This window comes from Gobius niger (genome assembly GCF_951799975.1).
Source record: "Gobius niger genome assembly, chromosome: 5".
Taxonomy (NCBI): domain Eukaryota; kingdom Metazoa; phylum Chordata; class Actinopteri; order Gobiiformes; family Gobiidae; genus Gobius; species Gobius niger.
The window spans coordinates 10,267,075-10,285,471 of record NC_136856.1 but is presented as its reverse complement, the minus strand read 5'-3'; the positions used below and the strand labels follow the sequence as shown (position 1 = coordinate 10,285,471).

At 39.4% G+C, this 18,397-nt stretch overlaps 1 protein-coding gene across 5 annotated transcripts in view; it reads right to left on the bottom strand.

Annotated features, from left to right (window-relative positions):
* Positions 1-7,658: 7,658 nt before the first annotated feature.
* arhgef9a (Cdc42 guanine nucleotide exchange factor (GEF) 9a) overlaps positions 7,659-18,397 on the bottom strand; it is an 85,082-nt gene continuing 74,343 nt past the window's right edge. For 4 of the 5 annotated variants that reach the window (XM_079556177.1, XM_079556176.1, XM_079556180.1 and 1 more), the window contains 2 exons: positions 15,443-15,511; positions 7,659-8,310 (listed from right to left, as the gene is read on the bottom strand). In XM_079556177.1, coding sequence (XP_079412303.1) covers positions 8,132-8,310; positions 15,443-15,511 — 248 coding nt within the window. In that variant the 3' untranslated portion in view covers positions 7,659-8,131. The remainder of the gene's footprint in view (positions 8,311-15,442; positions 15,512-18,397) is intronic. The other variant, XM_079556178.1, reaches the window with a different exon arrangement.

Genomic DNA, 18,397 nt, shown 5'->3' with positions numbered 1-18,397 from the left:
ACTGCGTAAATACATGCTAATATACAATGACGAGTTTTGAAAAGTGAAACGCCGGTCGTCTAGTTGTAATTGAATACCATGAGATATGGCTGAGTGTGTACCCTGACTTCAACGCGTAATTGCAAATGCATGGGTTCCCTATACATACATTTGAATACAATTATGTAAAAAAAAGAAAGAAAAAGGAATTATAGTCGGATAATTTGGCTGATTTTGTTGCTTAAAGCCATACTGGTAACATTTTACCCAGGAAATAAAACAAAATACAAGCTTTTGTTTTGTTACAGGTGCTTTTATTGGTGAAAAGACCGCAAACACTTGTGTCTTTACTGTAAGAAGAATCACGTCTCGTCAGATTAAATGGTGCGTTTCAGGCAACTGGTAAATTTCCCACCTCCCGCTTGGAAAAATGTCTGAAAGTTAAGGTATACTTAAAGTGCATATGACAGACTTTAATGCTTTTGAAAATATGACTTATTTAGAAGGATAACATCAGTTGCCCATCAATTTTAATGAATAAATGTTGGGCAGAAAAGTTATTTTAATTAGATTTTTTTTAAAGCAGTACTAAGTAACTCTTGCCCCTAGAGGCCATAAGCGTAACTGCAGGTGTCGTAGCAAGTTGCAATTGTTTAACTTATTAATTGTCTTGGAGAGTAAATACTACGCTGACAGGAAAGGCGAAGGGAGAGAGGGATATTGTACATCCAATTATATAATGGAAATAATTGTTTTCACTCAAACTTGGCTGTAAATACTGTTTAAAGTGACGCTAGCCCGCAGTTAGCTTTGCCCGTTAGACTGTTAGCTTCTTCTTTGTGATTCTATTAGTGTGTATTGGTTGCTCCGGTCCGGTGGCAAGCATGGTTTTCTGGCCACCAGACACCAGGGGGAGATGAAAGACCTTCCAATCATCCCATCCATAGCAGTTTGAGTCACTCATTTCCCATTGACTTAACATGGTTGCACGGCAACAGTTTAAAAATGTTTACCTTCCTCTATGTCACTTCCTGTCAGAGTCTAATAAGGAAGTGAAACTATAACATCACAAAAATGGTCAAACTAAAGAAAACAATCTTTAGCAAAATCTTATGTATGATTGTGTTAACTATGTTTTAGCACTTTAAGGTAGCAACTTGTAAACTCGGAGATGTCCAGACTGCTCCGAGTTCAGATACGAGATGAAGACAGTAATGGCGGCCCCCAGTGGACGAGTGTAGCTACTGATAAAACTGCGTCAGACAACTGAACAACATTACTTTTGGTCATAGGCTTCAACATAACGTTATGTAGCATGTTTTGTATTATATCTGGTGTAGAGAAACATTAAGCTAACGTTAGCATCGTATTAGCTGACGGTTGTAGCATTAGCATTTTGTTTGCATATGACTTTATTCAGCTGGGACGCTCTGAGGTCGTAAATCGCCATTTTCAAGAGGGAAAAATACCAGTTGCCTGGAACGCGCCATGACTCGTAACTTGCTGGGAGCTCGTTTCCACGGTGATGTTTTCGTAGTCCGGGGAGCATTCGGAGCATGTTTGGTGTTGCTACTGCGGGACTTTACGACAGTTTCACGTGTGACACAGCGATACGAAGCCCGGGATGTTTTGCAGTGTGGCTTTAAGATGTCAGACGTACAAATTGTCTCAGCTCAAAAATGAGAATTACAAAACTAAATCAGTAGCCAACATATAGTACATATCCTAATACTTTGACCGAAATAGTAATACTGCTTTCAATAAATACAATAAGAAAAAAACTTTTATCTATCAAGTCTGTGATATATCAATTGTAAAAACGTGTCTATCTCTACAATTACTTATTTTTAGCCCGTCCCAAGAGTCCCTCCATGTGCTAATCTATACAACGCCCCCCCCCCCCCATTGTTTGCGATAATATCACTCCGATTTGGTTCGCTGTATGGGGATAAAACAAAACATGATACCCGTTTTGCAGTTCAGCGGTTAATGGGATGCCGAAATTAACCAGCAAGATCGGACCAGGACAGAAAGCAAAATGTTACAATGATACAAAAACCCAACAACGTGTGATATAATAGTAAAGGCAGCAGCAGCACTGCCTTATCGAGTGTGTTCATGACGGTAACTAAAGCTACAAGGTTCTGCATGTAAGGTGTGAAGTGAACAGAGAGAGAAATCTGCGAGTAGAGGTAGTGTGCAAAAGTCTTTGAGAGGGGACAAGTCTATCATAGGCAAACACATAATTTATTTATGATAAAATTAAAAAAAAGGGTGCTTTGAGGGATTTGAGATGAGCTGTTTGTTCCTCAATTGAAGTAAATAATTTGGTATACATTTACCTTTTGGAAAGAGCATGCTGCTTGAAGTATGAAGACTACATGGAAACTAGGTAATTTCATCAATCATAACCTGAGCCATAAACCATAGAAAAGGGGTACATGGGTGCCGAGGGTGCCCATGGTCCACAATCTGAAGTTATGAATGGATTGTGTTGATCCCCAGATAGACCGAACAAAAATGTTTTTTTCATTTTTTTTTTTTTTCATGGAGATGGATTTGACCACCCCATTAAGACTACATAAACTACCAGGATTATTTTACATATTTTTTTATTGGGGTGTAAAAGTGATCATCCTTAGTTACCCAGCTTTTCCCATCATATCATCATGTTATTACAGTGCTGGAAAGTCAAGTGCAACCAGGATTTTTGTGTAAGGTGTTTTAAGAATGGGAATAAGTTAGGTATTATTTGATTCATGCCTGTCTTCATTGCCAATAAATATATATATATATATATAAAAATACCGCCTTTGACTTTTGCACAATACCGTAGCTGCATTTGGAGTGTGAAGCGCATGGGGAGAAGAAAACCTTTTTAATGACGAAATGAAACAGTTTGTTAAGAGTTGTCAAAGTCTCATGCAAAATATCGGATGCCACAAGCATGCATTTTTTTACCTGGTACTGAGGTCTATACCGCACGCTAAACTGGAACAACATTCGCTTCCAAATTTACCAATATCCAAATATATGATCTGTTTCTTTGTACATTATTTACAGTGTGTAGCGGATTACGTTAAAATAGATGATTCTTCTTTTTAATTCATATATATTCGTGAAACCTAACTAACTAAAACACCTCTCAGCTTAAAGCAAGTCTATGCAGCTTCTAAAACAAAAAAAAAACAAAAAACAAACTTGTGCAATAAATTACTGCTATGTGTGATAATACTGATTTGGATATATAATGTACTTCAGTATGACAGCACAGTACGAGTGGAGGCCAAGTTTTCTTTTTTGTTGTGTTCCTTTTTCATCGTTTTGTCCAGACGCTGGGGAGGAGGGATTCCCAACGCGTGTACTAGAGAGACAGAGAGATGCGGAGTCCCATACAGAGAGGGGAAAATAACATGACTAATTCAAATCTGCCCGTGAAACTGAATAGATAATCACTAGTGGTATGCTGGAAGGCACTGTTAGATCGCATCTCTCCTCTCGGCAGCAGATCGGGCCAGCAAGTGCGCGTGGTCATAGTATGTGTATGTGTGTGTGTGTGTGTGCGTGCGCAAGTCTTAGTAGTATGTGCTTGCGTCTGTATGTGATCGTATGCTATGGTGGTGCTAAAGAAATAAGGGAGGGATAGAGGAGGGTTTGTGTTAAGTTGTTACATGGGACCTGAGGTTATAATGGCCTGGGAAAACCACATCTTTTTGCTGTGCCAAGACAAAAAATAAAACGGGACTTATCTTTCATTGTGATCTCACTGGGAACCATCTAGCAGTGCTTTTCGCTAACATTGGCAGCCTTGGAGGAAAATCGGTAAACGGTGTCTGATTGGTCTGAGAGGCTGTGGGCGCAGAATTGGAGCCATGTCTTTGTCAGCCTGGCTCAGGGCAACTTTAGCAGGGACAGCTTACCACTAAAAAGAAAATGCATTATGCAACACTGGGAACAAATGCAAGCTTATCTTTGGCAAAAGTGACTTAAAAGCGCTTGAGTTGTTGGAATTTGTGCTGATTTTGAGTGGGTTTGGACATTATTATTGCGAACTGGAAAAACAATGACTTATCTTGATTTTTTGTTTCATTTCTGTCTCATTTCAAGGGTTTTTGTTTTATTCTAAGAGTACCAGAATTATCCATAACAAAGGTCAGGGCCAAACCGGTCTGACCAGGTATAGGTTTTGGGATCGACCTCTGGCTGATGTCTGATGTGACGTGAACAGACGCTGGCCTCTGATTGGCAACGAGAGAGTGGACAGCCCTCACTATTGTTCATACATATTATACAACATCATACCGCTGTTCTAAAAGAGGATTTTGCCGATATTAGCATTTACCCGCTGTTAGCGCAGCTTTAGCTGGTGTTAGCATAACATTTGCATGTAGTTTACCTAAGTTGTATTTTATTTATTTTTTCACCTCTGAATGATTCCATAACTCCCACCAGAAGGCAGCATTTGTCCCTATTTGTTTTCATCGCGGCTTACAAAACTTTTAATGACAATCTGTACAGCGTGCTCCTCTGTGGGGGCGCTCACCACAACAAATGCGGTTGTGTGAACGGTGTGCGGGGTAGAGTCGATACGTGATCGTGGCGTGCGTGGTCGGAGTGCGCAAAGTGGAATGATGGCTTTAGTGCTTGTTCCCCCATTATGCTTATGGGGCCCTAAGCATAATTTGACTTGGGGCCCCTTATTAAACGTGATGATGATGATTGTGCTGTTATAGTGCATGGTCCTGTGCTTAATTTATATTTAACTTCACTCATTTCTGCAAGGGAATGGTCCTTTAATTTCCCACACTTGAACAGTCCAAAACTAAATGAAGGCAACATAAATTTATTGAGCACTGTACTGCAGTTTTTACAAAATTATTTGGAATATTATCAATAAAAATGTAGGCGTTCTTCAGGGGCCCAAAGCATTTGCTAAGTCTGCTTTCCATTGGCAATCTTATTTCAAGACAGTCAGAACCTCTCAAAATCAGCATTAATTGTCTTAATTCAAGCACATTTCAGGCCATTTATCTAAGATGAGATGGCATTTCTTCCAGTCATGCGCCAAATTCTTGTAAAATCAGATGACCACTTTATTCACTTATTGAACCCCCTGAAAAACTTGTAAACAATATAAATGATCCACATGTTTTACCAAGGGTGCCAATATCAGCGACGTGCACTGTATCTAAGACACCAGCAGCCAACTCAACCCATTTCTCAACTTTCTTTTACTGAAACATAAATAGTACATACAAAGCAAGTCTAATGTTGTTTTCTTTTCTCCAATAGATTATAATAAGCCTGTAAGAAGGCGAAAACAAAGGACATAGCAGAATCATATATATAACTTTTCTCATAGTGAATAGTGATATTATATTGTGATCACATTGCACACGTTGTAAATGCACTGTCCATAACGTAAAATCTGTATTTGAGGTCAAAAAATATATTTAACAAAGCATGGACAAACCTTGCACTTACATTCCCACATAGAAAAACAATACACCTTCATACATGAAACCTCCTTCAGTGTCTCTGCTCTCCTTAAGGGGGCGCTATAGTGTAACAGCACATCCAAAAACAGCAGCGTATGGCAATGACAATGTTGATAAAAAACAAAAACAATGGGTCTTTTGTAGGTCACGGACAAGGATCGGACCATCAGATGACAGGGAGAACAGAAAAGTTCGGAAAACGACCGAGAGAATAATACATTTTCAATGGTGGAGTTAGCACTAGCCCGTGAATTTATGCGCACAAGGTGATTTTGGCAACAGGCAATCCAATATGCAGAATGTGCAAAATAAGAGCATGAACGGAAAACATCAAAAGTCACATTCAGCCTTTAGCCTATCGGATATGCTACATTAAATAAAAAACGGCTAAACATTGGTCCTTCTAATCAGGCTTTGACTTTACACACAAATCGATCGGTTTGTTTCCAAAATCACCTCGTCTATGCAATTTGTGATACATTTGGAGGCTAATTCTAACCCATAAAGGTCCTATATGATGCAAAAAAAAAAAAAATCATCTTTATTGAGGTTTATAACGCTCATCAAAGACATATCTTGAGTGGAGTTTTTGGTTCAGTAATCACACATTCCCCATTCAGTCCTTCTCTCTCTTTCGCACCCAAAATGCCAGCCCGCACTCCAATGAATGTCACACGGGGTAATCTATAAGGTTCCTCTGAGTTTTAGAGTCCGGACACCTTCACCAAACTGTTTCTGACCCTTCCCATCACTCAAACTCCCTTAGCCGTGCTGATTAGCATGTTTGCTGGTTGCTAATAATGATAATGTCTTCGATACTAGGGGTGTTTTCGAGACACATACCCCTTTTTATTAAATATTCTACAAAAACGGTGCCCTAAAACTATTTTAAAAGCCCAAATAAAGACTTTAAATTGGAACCATATTGTGGAGTGCTTAGTTTGTTGCACCCTGCACATCGGACACCTTCATGAGACACATGTCAGTCACCTTTTTGTCGCCCTGTTCAGTAAGCACTCATTTTTTTCTCCCCACTTTTCTCACAACCTCCTCCCATCTACAGTCTCCTCTCATCCTGTTCACATATGCAAAGACCATTCCCCATTGTGCTGGTTAGCTCTCTGTCTATTTTCTATGTCTTGTCGTGGTTGGAATCTGTTCCAAATCCGCTGAGAATTACACTCGCATGCCTTTAATGAGGAAAAAGTCGCCTTGAGTGTGCGTGCGCGCTCTGCCTTTTTTTCATTTTTTTCCCTTACACAAAGGGAGCAGAAATAATTAAGTCAACCAGGGCTGGCATTTCTACAGCTGACGTGAAACAAAGAATGAAATATTACCTCTAGACGTTAGCCAATGCATCAGCATCGCCTTCTGCTAAAGTGGGGGGATTTCTGGAGGTAGGATTATTTGGTGGCGCTTTCCAAAGAAAAAATAAAATAAGAAATACAGCGAGAGCCAATGAGTACCAGCACAGTGCTACAGGGGTGGTCTCTAGGGATGTAGGAAGAGAGAGACGCATCGCAGACTCGCACACACAAACGCACGCACACACAAAAAGTTGAAGCGTAGCCTGCCTAAGCGCTTAATACCCTGTCAAAAGCGCTCGGTGAAAAGATGTAAATATTCTATTGATGCGCCCGGTATCGATTTGTTCCCTGACCTGTATGTATCATGGCCAATGGCGAGGATCCAAAAGGATGAAGCAGCAGCACTGAGTCATTCGGGGCGAGCAGGTGGAAAAGAGACAGAAACAAAAATACTAGGCCACGGCTGCTACTACGACGTATATCCAGAAAGTATCAGCTAAGTCCAAAATGTTCACATCACAGCCCAAAACGGGGTGCTTGAATTATTTGAAAGCGATTATGAAGAAACTGCAGATTTATCCAAAGTGTTGCAAAAAGATAGACATCGCCAACATTGCTTTGTGAAATTGGGTTGATAAATAAATCAATTTTAGCCTGTGTATAAACATTTCCGGGCTTAGCTGCACACAAATTCAAGCATAGAGAGAAAATAAGATATGTGGATATAGAATACTGGCCTATAACTAGATGGATTGAACTTTCCGAGCGCATCACTTGGTCCTTCACATGCGCCACACACGAGGCATGGCGATCCGATAACATTCACGCAATCTCAACATAGCAGCACGTATCGTTAGCATTTTTTGGGGACACAGTCATACACTTAACAACAGAGGCCCTGCAGGGTGGAATTTCTATCCCAGATGACGAAACCGAAAAAAAAAGAAAAGTGAAATAAAACCGCCACGATCTCCCGGACATTCAGACAGACTTGAGCTTCAAAACTTAAAAAAAACAAAAACAAAATGGGAATACAGTAGAGAGTTTGTAACTATAAGAACTTTTCTAACATATCTGAAAGTTTCATAATATTCCTCTGTTGGTAAACTCCATTCGCTGCTTCCTTCTCCCGCGCTTCTTTTAGTCCTTGAACTTCAGAGTCCGTTTTTTTGTTGTTGTAAATGTGGGAGAGTTATTCTTCATTGGGGAGGGGGAGGGGGGGGGTAGTAGAGAACAAGATGATCCAGTGTTTAGTGCTTCTAAGAAAAATAGCTGGTCCAAGAAGAAGAAGAAGAAGGAGAAGAAGAAGAAGAAGTAGAAGTAGAAGAAGAAGGAGAGGAGGAGTCTTTATTTCTTAAATGGGGCTAATCTACTAAAATTTTGCCAGAATGGTGCCTGGCCTCTTTTGGATTGACTGAATTCATAAACCTCTCCTTGTGCCATGTCCTCGGGTAAAACGTCGTACTGCCCCGCGCTGAGGGGGTCCTGGGGGGGCGGGTACGAGGGGGGCGTGCACCGGTTTACACCTGGGGAAGAAAAAAAGGGGGTGGGGGGAAGGGGCAGGTGCCGAAAAAAAACACACAGTGGGGGGGCCGTGAGGGGGCGGGGGGCAAGAGCGGGGGGCATCGGGGCAAAAAAAAAAAAAGCAGAAAGAAGAGAAAGGAGAACGGCAGAAGAAACATCGTCAGTTTAAAATCCACAGCATGTACACAGGACCTGTTTGAGCGAGCAGATTGAACTTAAAACTCAGAGTACAAAACCATGGAAACGGCTTTATCCTTGACGAACCCATATTTCTACATTTACTGCAGTAACTTTTAGAAGTAGCCTTTTGGAGTAGATTTGACACACTCGAGTGACATTATTTTGAAGGAACGCCTTGAGTAAAAGTCTATTTTTTATCATCGATTCTTTGTAAATGTTTGTCCTTATGTTTTGGCGGTTCTGCTATATAAACGCTAAAACATAAATCAGACTTTTACAATCAAACTGTTTGTACTCGAGTCCTATTTCATCAAGTGCTTTTGTTTTACTTTTACTTGACTTTTAATGACTAGTTAGTCCTTACTTGAGTAAAATACTTTTAAAACAACTTAACCTCTTTACCTCCACCTGAACTGAGCATGTGTTCTCCAGTTCGACGTTACCCAAATCTTAAAGCTTCTTGAAAAAAGGCGTCAAAAACAGTGCCGAAAACGAGGATGAAAACACAACAGAAGAGCGACAAAAACACAATGAAAAAGTGAGGAAAAAGAAATAAAAAAGAGCCACACAAAAGTGGCAAAGAAGCAACCAGTGTTAATTTTGTCAACTAGTCATAACTTTAGCAATATTTTTGCCAACTAAAATTGGACTAAAACTAAATTTAAAGTTGTGTATAAGACTAAAACTGTCACTAAAATTTCCAGATATATTCGTCAACTAAAATAAGACTACATAAAAATGAAAAGAAGAGACTAAATCACCCTAACTGTCCACTGACAGTCTGAAAGAGCCTCAATTTAAATTCTCTACCAAAGGAACAGCTCTGAGATTTGTTCATGCTCCATGAAGCAGCGGACCTTTATTATAATAAATATCATACATGCAAAGTCGACTAAACTTGTCTTAAATTTGACAAAATTTAGACTAAAATTGAAGAGAATTGCTGGACTAAAATTAAATTACATTTTCGTCAAAAGACTCAAACTAAAACTGCACTGAAATATGTTGACATTGGAAGCAACAAAAACGTGTTGGAAGAACAAGCGACAAAAACACGGCTAAAAAATGACAGGGGTCAAGAAGCAAGGAAGAAAAAAGATCAAGAAAGCAAGAATAATGACGACAAAAAAAACTGAATACAAGACGAAAAAGAGTCGAAAACACAGCAAAAACGCGGTGGCCACGCAAAAGGTCTTGGCTTTCAAATGTGGTGTTAGACTGGCCTATATGTTGTAAATCTCCAGTCGAGAAGCTTTTAGATTTGGGTAGAGCCGAACTGGAGAATATGCGCTCGGTTAAGCTCTTAACTCATTGACTGCCAGCTCCCCACTGTCAGAGGTTTTTCAGGATTTTGACAGTTTTTTCAATACCCACAGAAAATGTAGGTCTAGGTCTATGTCAACACGAAACCCACCAAAAGAAAGATTAGACTCTCTTCTTTCATCCAAAAAAAGTTTGTTTGTACCTCTTTCCATTCTTTAGTAATTGTAAAGTTAAATAATCCAAAATGCTGTTTTCTGACCAAAAAGCTGAGAAAACGAAAGACCAATGACTCATTGAGTCACTAGGTGGCAGCATTAGGTAGCACAACTAAGATTTTAACACCAGACATGCTCAAGTATTTGCTGCAGCTGTTCCCATTGAAAAACCTAATTGACGTCTATAGACGTCATTGGCAGTCAATGTTCTGATTTCAATTTACATCTATCGACGTCATTGGCAGTCAATAAGTTAAGAGGTTAAGCAAATACTTTAATATACAGTACTCTATCCACTTCTGACACTAGCTAACTCTATACCACTTTTACATTTGTCAAGCACTTTTCTACAGAGCAGCTATGGAAATGAAACTATATTTTAGCACCAAAGGCGAAAAGAAAGTCTAAAGCCCTGCAAAAAACAGGTCGCTAAAAGGCAAATCCCCCCCCCCCCTCCCCAAGCTCCAGACGAGAATCCCGGCTCAATATCTGGAGAGGGGTCTCCGGGTTCCGCAGTGTGATCGCCCACTGCTCTTGAAACATTGCCCTGGTGGCATTAACATTATGCTGACTGGAAAGTCCCAGCGATGCACCAAGACTTAACAAGGTGATAGAAATCCCTGTCCCGAGTTTCGATGTGCAAACTCCAAAGGTTATAAGGACAGGGAAAGCTCCTAAAACAGCAAAGAGCAATGTACTCCTTTTGTATTGGCATTGGCGACCCACACACCCCTTTCCAATACAATTTATATTATTTTCGAATGCAATTAGACAGGTCATACAATTAAATTACATTGTATAATTACTGGTGTATCCTAAACCTATCCTAAAAGCTGTATATTTATATTGCTTCTTCAGTTGTGATACCGAATATCTCCTCCAACATGGCTTCCTCCTTTTGCTCACCATTGTCACGGAGAAGACGTTTATTTTCATTGGACCTATTTATCATGTTCTTCACTCTAAGCCCTGACAGTGCACAAGGCTGCGATTTTAGCTCTGAGTTGGTTGAACCTGCTTTGTGAAACAGGTCCAAAGACAACACTGAATCATGCCCCACAGAGAAAACAAGCACGTCGATGTTTACGATGATCTACTGTACATTTCTACATCGAAACCTTCACTATGAGACACTATGGTCGTATGATGGCAGCTGAATTATAGACGGAAGAGTGAAATTCAGCTCTAGCGATGACACAAGAGGCTTTTCAATCAAACTGTGGCAGACAAATGGAGACAATGATACAGCAAACGTTTTAGTCACAGGCGCCGAGGTGGGTAGTAGTTACATTACTAACATTTTCTCTATTGCATTTTGGCAATGTGCATTCACGACTTCAAGGGGAGAGATGAGCAAAATGTACTTTTTTTTTTTTTTTTTAGCTTTTAATGTTCTCTAATTGAAAATCTACTAGTATTATGCTACACATGCTTGAGTGAAGGATGCAGATTTATTAAGGGCTTTAAAGGGATATTTCCGGATTTTTTACATAGGGCCTCATTTCCTAGTTATCCAGAGTGTTGTTGATTTATGGAGATTTTTTATTATTTTTTTAAATTCAGACAGTCCTTATTTTTGAAGAGTTTAGTGGTGCTAGGCTAGTGCTAGGCTAGCGCATGTCTATGGTAACTAGTAGCCTGCATTAAAATCTCTTCAAAATCATGGGGTTGTCCTCCAAACGTTATCATTTGTAGAAAACTCCTTTGTGAATTCCACGTGTAGCAATGCCAGACGCAGGTAAACAAACTACTGTAGATCCGGTAACCTAGCAGATCACTCCGCCGCTGCGTAGCTTACAACCAGGAGGCTGATGCTGCTTTTAAATGCAAAATGCTTTTATTTAAATAATTATTCAGTCAACACAGACATTTATATCGATAGTCTCTTGTTAGAAGTGATTTGCCTCACTGTGCTTGGGTCAGACTGTTTTCAATGCAGGCTACCAGTTACCATAGACATGCACTAGCCTAGCACTAGCCTAGCACCAGAAATCAACAACACTCTGGATAACGAGGAAATGAGGCCCTATGTCAAAAATCCTGAAATATCCCTTGAAGTTTGGAGTCACCCGGGCCAGTTTTGTAGCATCTCTAATCAGCATAACAGTTTTCAGCAGTGCTAGCAGGTTGCCAGAAATGCGCCTCTACACACTCATGTAGGTGTTGCATCAAAAATCAGCCGTTTCCAGCTAGAGTAGAATTCACAACGTTAAAAAACTGTATTTCTGGTTATTTTAATGTTATCCTCATTGAAAAAAAGCTTTATTTAAAACATAAGGAAATTTAAAGTGACCCCAAACTATTGAGTGGTAGTGAATATAAGCAATAAACAAGAAGCAATTTTTACTTGTATAGTGTTTGTTGCAGGGTAATACATTACTTTAAATTACAAATCATGTTTTAAAATCTCAATTGTGCATGGTATGTCTAAATCAATTAAACTTACAGTTTTAGGGCAACATGCGTTTACTTCCTTCCTTTGAGTTATATACAGTCTATTGATTTCAAACACATTCACAGGCACATAGTATTTGAGTGTCTTTTTAACACTATATGTCAATTTTGTTAACAAGTCTTGAATGTTTCTTGTTTCCAATGCCTATAAGGTTTTTCTTTTATATTCAGTGTTTTCTCTGCATTGCTTTTTGGTTTAAGTATTATGCTCTTTATTACACACTCCATAATCCATTCGCTCATTCTAAGGACTTAAATAATCTCACCAAAGGCTATTTTTTTTGTGCCTTCTAACTGAGTAGCATACTGAAAAATCCTCTCCTGTTACTCTGACACATTTTTTTGTCTACTCATCCCACCTCTGCTCTGCTGGGACTCGTTGATTAATGTTTGTTGTGGTCTGTTTGAAAAGCACCTTGGACACTTGAGAAGACACGAGCGGAGAGGCAACAGAAAGCCGTTCATGTGCGCCCAGCTACACTCTACGATGTCCTTTAGCTACGAGTCTACAAGCATCACAGTAATAGGCTAGTCAATATTTGGAGGATGAGATACTCAGGAAGTTGCCATGGCATCTTGTGAGGGACATTTTGCCAACCACTGTGTCGAAAAAGGGTGACATCTATTTGTATTTGTGAAACCTGTTGGTCTTGGATTGTCGAGATAATGCTTGTAAACAGATGGGCGAGTGACTGCATGCTATGTTGCCAGGTTTTTTATAATGTTTTTTTTTTTTTTCACAGTCTTTTCAATGGCGCTAAGCAGTTGCCATGGCATCTTATTGTGCTAGCTCTAGAGTCGAATGCTAGTGGGATATACCTTTATCATTTTCAAACCATGTCCATACAACATGGCCCTCTTTCTCAAGATGAAATCTACAAATGAATCTGAAATTCAAGAGAGTACTTCACCTTGTGCCAGCCATGTACTCTTACAGCACAGTCATAAACACAAAACACGTGACACTGATAAAGTATCGGGTATCCTAACGTGAAAGAACAGCGGTAAATAGGTTCATCAATATTTTTGAATTATGGATCATGGACATGCTTTAAGTGGAGGAAAAACACCAGTAATGGTAAATGTAACTAGTCTAACACTAACGATGGCTAAAACTTAAAGGGTCGCATCAGCAGATTTGACATGTGGGTCCCCTGTCTGTCTTGCTTCGTCAGGAAAATAAACTGGTCCGACAGCGTTTTCTGTTACTGAGGCAGCGGCAGGGTGTTGAGGTCACACAGTGTTTACAAAATCCCTACAAAATGCACATTATGTCATGAATAATTAGCTGTATCTCCCTAAAGATCTCAAAACAGCAGCTAACAGATAACAGCTAGGGCCATAAATGCAGTTTTAGCTCTTTGACAGTCATCACAGGTCATTTCTAAAACAATAAAATGATGTTTGTACCGATACAAGCGGTCACAGCATTACTTTCAAAGTTTCACTGTCCCCATATGAGCTTGATATTAGCACTATTTTGGCTAGTATGACTATAGTAACACAAGCTCCTTCCATCAGGACAGAGATACAGACTTCCTTGTGCTAAGAAAAATGTATGCAAGAATAAGCTGCAACCCCTACTGTTGCTCAGTCTGTTCCGTTCAGATTTTAAAGGAATAGGCCACCGTTTTTGCATACAAAGATAATGTTCTTACCTTAGCTTAGACGAGTTGATGTGTACCTGCCTGGTCTGTGTGCGTGCCCTCAGTCATGCAAAAAGACCTATGATCTTGTTAGCATTTAGCCTCTCCTCCTCTCCTCTATGGAACCAAACGGGGGTGAAGTTGGAAGCGACCAAGCTCTTCCACGTTTCCCCTATTTTAGTATGATTACGTGTCTACACAAACATGCCGATTTTCTGTGCGGATAAAAAAGGGGAACTATATTGTAAGGCAGTAAAGTGAAGGTTACTGCGCTTATTATTTGGCCCCATAGAGGAGAGGAGGAGAGGCTAAATGCTACCAACATCTTTGGTCTTTTTGCTTGACTGAGCGCACGCACAAAGACCAGACAGGTACGCATCAACTTGTCTAAGCTCAGGTAAGAACACATGGAAAAATGGTGACCTATTCCTTGAACATAAATTTCAAATGTATTACTATGCATTTTAAATTGTATTGAATGAGTGTGTGAGCAAATCAAAGGCAAATATCTGCCATTATTGTGCATGGTAATAAACACAATGAAGTGTATCTGTTCTATTCTATAAATCAGTAATAATTGTTCAGCCATGTAAGGCAATGTCTGTGGTGATATTGTGCTATATGTACAACAATAATTTGATTGACTTTTACCCTCACTAACCACTTGGGCCAGGTGAGTTTACAATACTTAGATTCGATTTCGTAAACATTATAGACTTGTTTGAGGCCTGGTCAATCAACATAAAACCAACACTGAGGTTTGCTTTTTATGGTGAATATGAGCAAGTGCAAACAATTCAAATTGCCGCTTTAAAAAATAACTAAACATTAAGTGACAAGAAACGAAAGACTAGCGAGGAAGCTCAAGCATGTGCTGTACTTCATCATACTAAAGGCCTGTGACTGTAACCTGTTGGTAACGTAAGAAATCAACAAGGGCCTGTAATGGAAATGACCTCAACCGCTTTTATTCAGTACATAGAAAACGCTGCACAAATAGCTTCCCATTTGTTAAAACAAGTGCGACACGAGACCCACATGCCTCTCGCTGGTGCAACTCTTTAAACTGAAAACATGCAAAAATCCCTCTGTCTTTTCATTGATGCTTAACAGCTGCCTTGTGGCTATTACAATACTCGTGTGTGCACCGACAGACAATTAACTTAAAATGCGGCAATAAAAGCTTGGAAGACATAAAGCGGCTCGACTTGGCTATAGCTTACAGAGCGCGAGGCTGATCTAATAAACCCATTCATAAAACAAAGTGAGTAGTAAGAAATTAAAAGGGGGGGAGTAAACAGCGATGAGAAGACAGAGCAGACCGGCCAAAGGAAAACGAAAGAGGGAATTCACCTGATATCTTCTTGTTGCCTCACCTTTCTGTTTGGTCACCTTTCGCACTGTCAGGGCCGCCTGCCGCTTCTGGTACTCGGAGATCTCAAAACCTGAACGAAACAAAACATTGAGGATGAGATAAGCTGCTACATTAAAGGGACACTGCGTAACATTTTGGACTATACTGTTGGCATTAGCGCAAAACATGCTGCTATTGACCAGCTCGACACAGAAAAATACTATTACTGCAGGGAATAATCAAAGAATAGATTTGGATGAGGACCTAGCCTATTTTAATCTCAAATTCTACTGCCTTTAGCCACATCTCCATGGAGACGAGCTGGAGACGTACCCACACCCGGTAAAGTTGAGAAAGAAAAAAAACTGAGCAAAAACACATGTTTGTTTGTACATTTATGATGTAATTTTTCAATGATGAATGATCTATCATAACACAAATGCTAGTATTTATATTTTATTTATAAGTAAAATTCTACACGGTGTGCTTTTATATAATTTTGAGGTTTTTGTTTTTGTTGTACTTTGGGTTAGTTCTTGTTTAGCAATATTTTGGTCAAGGGTTGTTAATGGACTGGTTTTGATCTGATGGCACTCGAAAACAACAACCGTTTTAGGAGGTGTGGAAAGTTACAGATTTACTGAACTACAGCATTATGTAATAAAACTAAAAAATGACAAATAGGGTCACAAGATTAATCGTAATAGAATCAAAATTACTATTTGTAATGGTTGCAATAATCGGAATAGAAAAGCAGCCGTTGTTGTGTCATAATGTCCTCAGCACGCAACAAAATATCTTGTCTCGATAGAGTGTTAGTAATGTACCGTATTTTCCGGACTATATATATATCTATATATATATATATATATACTCAGGTGAGACTTATATATCAAAATATATAATTTCACATGTTTGTTATTATCACACTAACAGCTTCTAGAGGGCGCTCTAGGCTTGTGTAGCAGTATCTGTTAAAAAAAAAAAGATAATCATATTCTGCAGATTACAAGCTGCAAGTAGTGAAATACGTAGCAGATAAAAGGCAATCGATCAGCAGAAAGAAAGTTTGGAGTGAGCGAGAAACTTGTGCGGAACTGGCGAAAAGCAGAGGTTACTCTTACTGCAATGAAGTAAACAAAACTAGCTAGTGGCAGGCTAAAAGCTCGATGGCTGGTGCATCAGGGTTGGCTGGTGCAACTTATACTCCGGAGCGACTTATAGTCCGGAAAATACGGTATATACAGAAATCCTAACCGTGTATTTGAGACTTCTTCAAACGTGTTCTCACTCTCTCCTGGTGGTTCCCAGAGTCAATAATAAACACAGTGAGGCTGCATTTCAGTTTCCTGCAGCTAAAATCTGGAACAGTCTTCATGAGGATGTGAGACAGGCCTCAACTCTGACAATGTTCAAATCCAGGCTGAAAACAGTTCTTTTTGCCCATGCATATGACTGAAAGTATTTTATCTGCACTCTTGTCTTTTACTGTAATTTATGAATTTTATGTTGATGTTTTTATTGATTTGATCTGTTTTCTAGTAATTCTCTCTTTTTTTGATCCTTCTGGGTGCGTTTAAAATGTGCTCTGTAAACTTGGTATTAAACTAAAAAAACACATCTAATTGAAATAGCACCTTATTATCATTTTACATGTTAAGATAATTGCACATTATGGAAGCCAGGATATACAGGAGAAAGATAATTCCCACAATCCTTCAAAACAAAGCAGTACAATGGTCCCACATGACCGGACCAAACAATTGAATGGACGATGCCTTCTGTGCGCTGTTTGCCTCGAGTGTTTCAGTATGTTGTTAGAACTACCACCTGTGTAAACTACTACACACTTCACATCACTTGCGTAACCAGTTGTGCAGCGCAGCATGCAGAAAGTAAACGACGTGTAACCCCAGGGTGGTTGTTTATGTTGAGGTGAGATATGGCGTGTGACAAACCGATTTTTTTCATCACTTACGGCGCCTTCCTTTCCATGTGAAATGCTTTGTCAACATATAGGTCAAAATGAAGATTAAATCAGTGAAAAACTAAGATAAAGCGCCAGAGAAAGACTAAACCAATACGAAGATTGGACTAAACCAGTACAGAACATAAAAGTTGAGTCTGACATAGTTGAGTCAGAATAGTCAGTGTTTATGTAACATAAAATGTGTAGCAATTTCTCAAATGCTGCATGACAAACTGATTTTCTCATGGTCCAGCACCATCTTTCTCTCGTCATGGAAGGCCCTGAATACAACAAAACCAGAACTCATTTAGGAATGGATTTTAGTTCTCTGGGAATATTAAACATGCAAGCCTGCTCTGCCCTGCTCTACTCAGGACAAGCTTGATAATATTACGTTATATAGGAGTGTGTGTAGCATGTAAAATATGCAAATATGCAATCTGCAACAATGTAAAAAAAATGGAATAAGAAAAGAAAACAAAGGAGCAAATCTAATTTTCTCCTTGTGGTTTCTAAACTAGCTTTAAAGAAGTAACTTGTTTACCTTAATAAATCCTTTTCGTAGTCCCTTTGGGGGTAATACAAGTGATAATGGGATGATTGGGGGTTATTTCATCTCCCGTGTCTCTGTCAAGAAAACCACACTGGCAGCTTTCCCTGCTTTGACCCGGAGCCACCAATACACACTAATGGAATCACGAAGAAGAAGCTAACATGCTAACAGGCAAAGCTAACTGCGGGCTAGCACCTCTTTAGCAGTGTTAACAGCCAAGATTGAGTAAAAAAATTAATTATCTCCACTGTGTCATTGAGTTGTGGCACAATGTACAATATCCCTCTCTCCCTTTGTCTTTTCTGTCAGCGTAGTATTTACTCTCACGGACAATTAATGTTAGTTCTCCTTAAAAGGTCCATTATGGAACTTTTTTATGTGGAAAAAAAGAAAAATCCTTCAGTGACCCAAGGGCTGTATGAGTGGTTCTCCAGGATCAATTGTTTTTAGAGTTT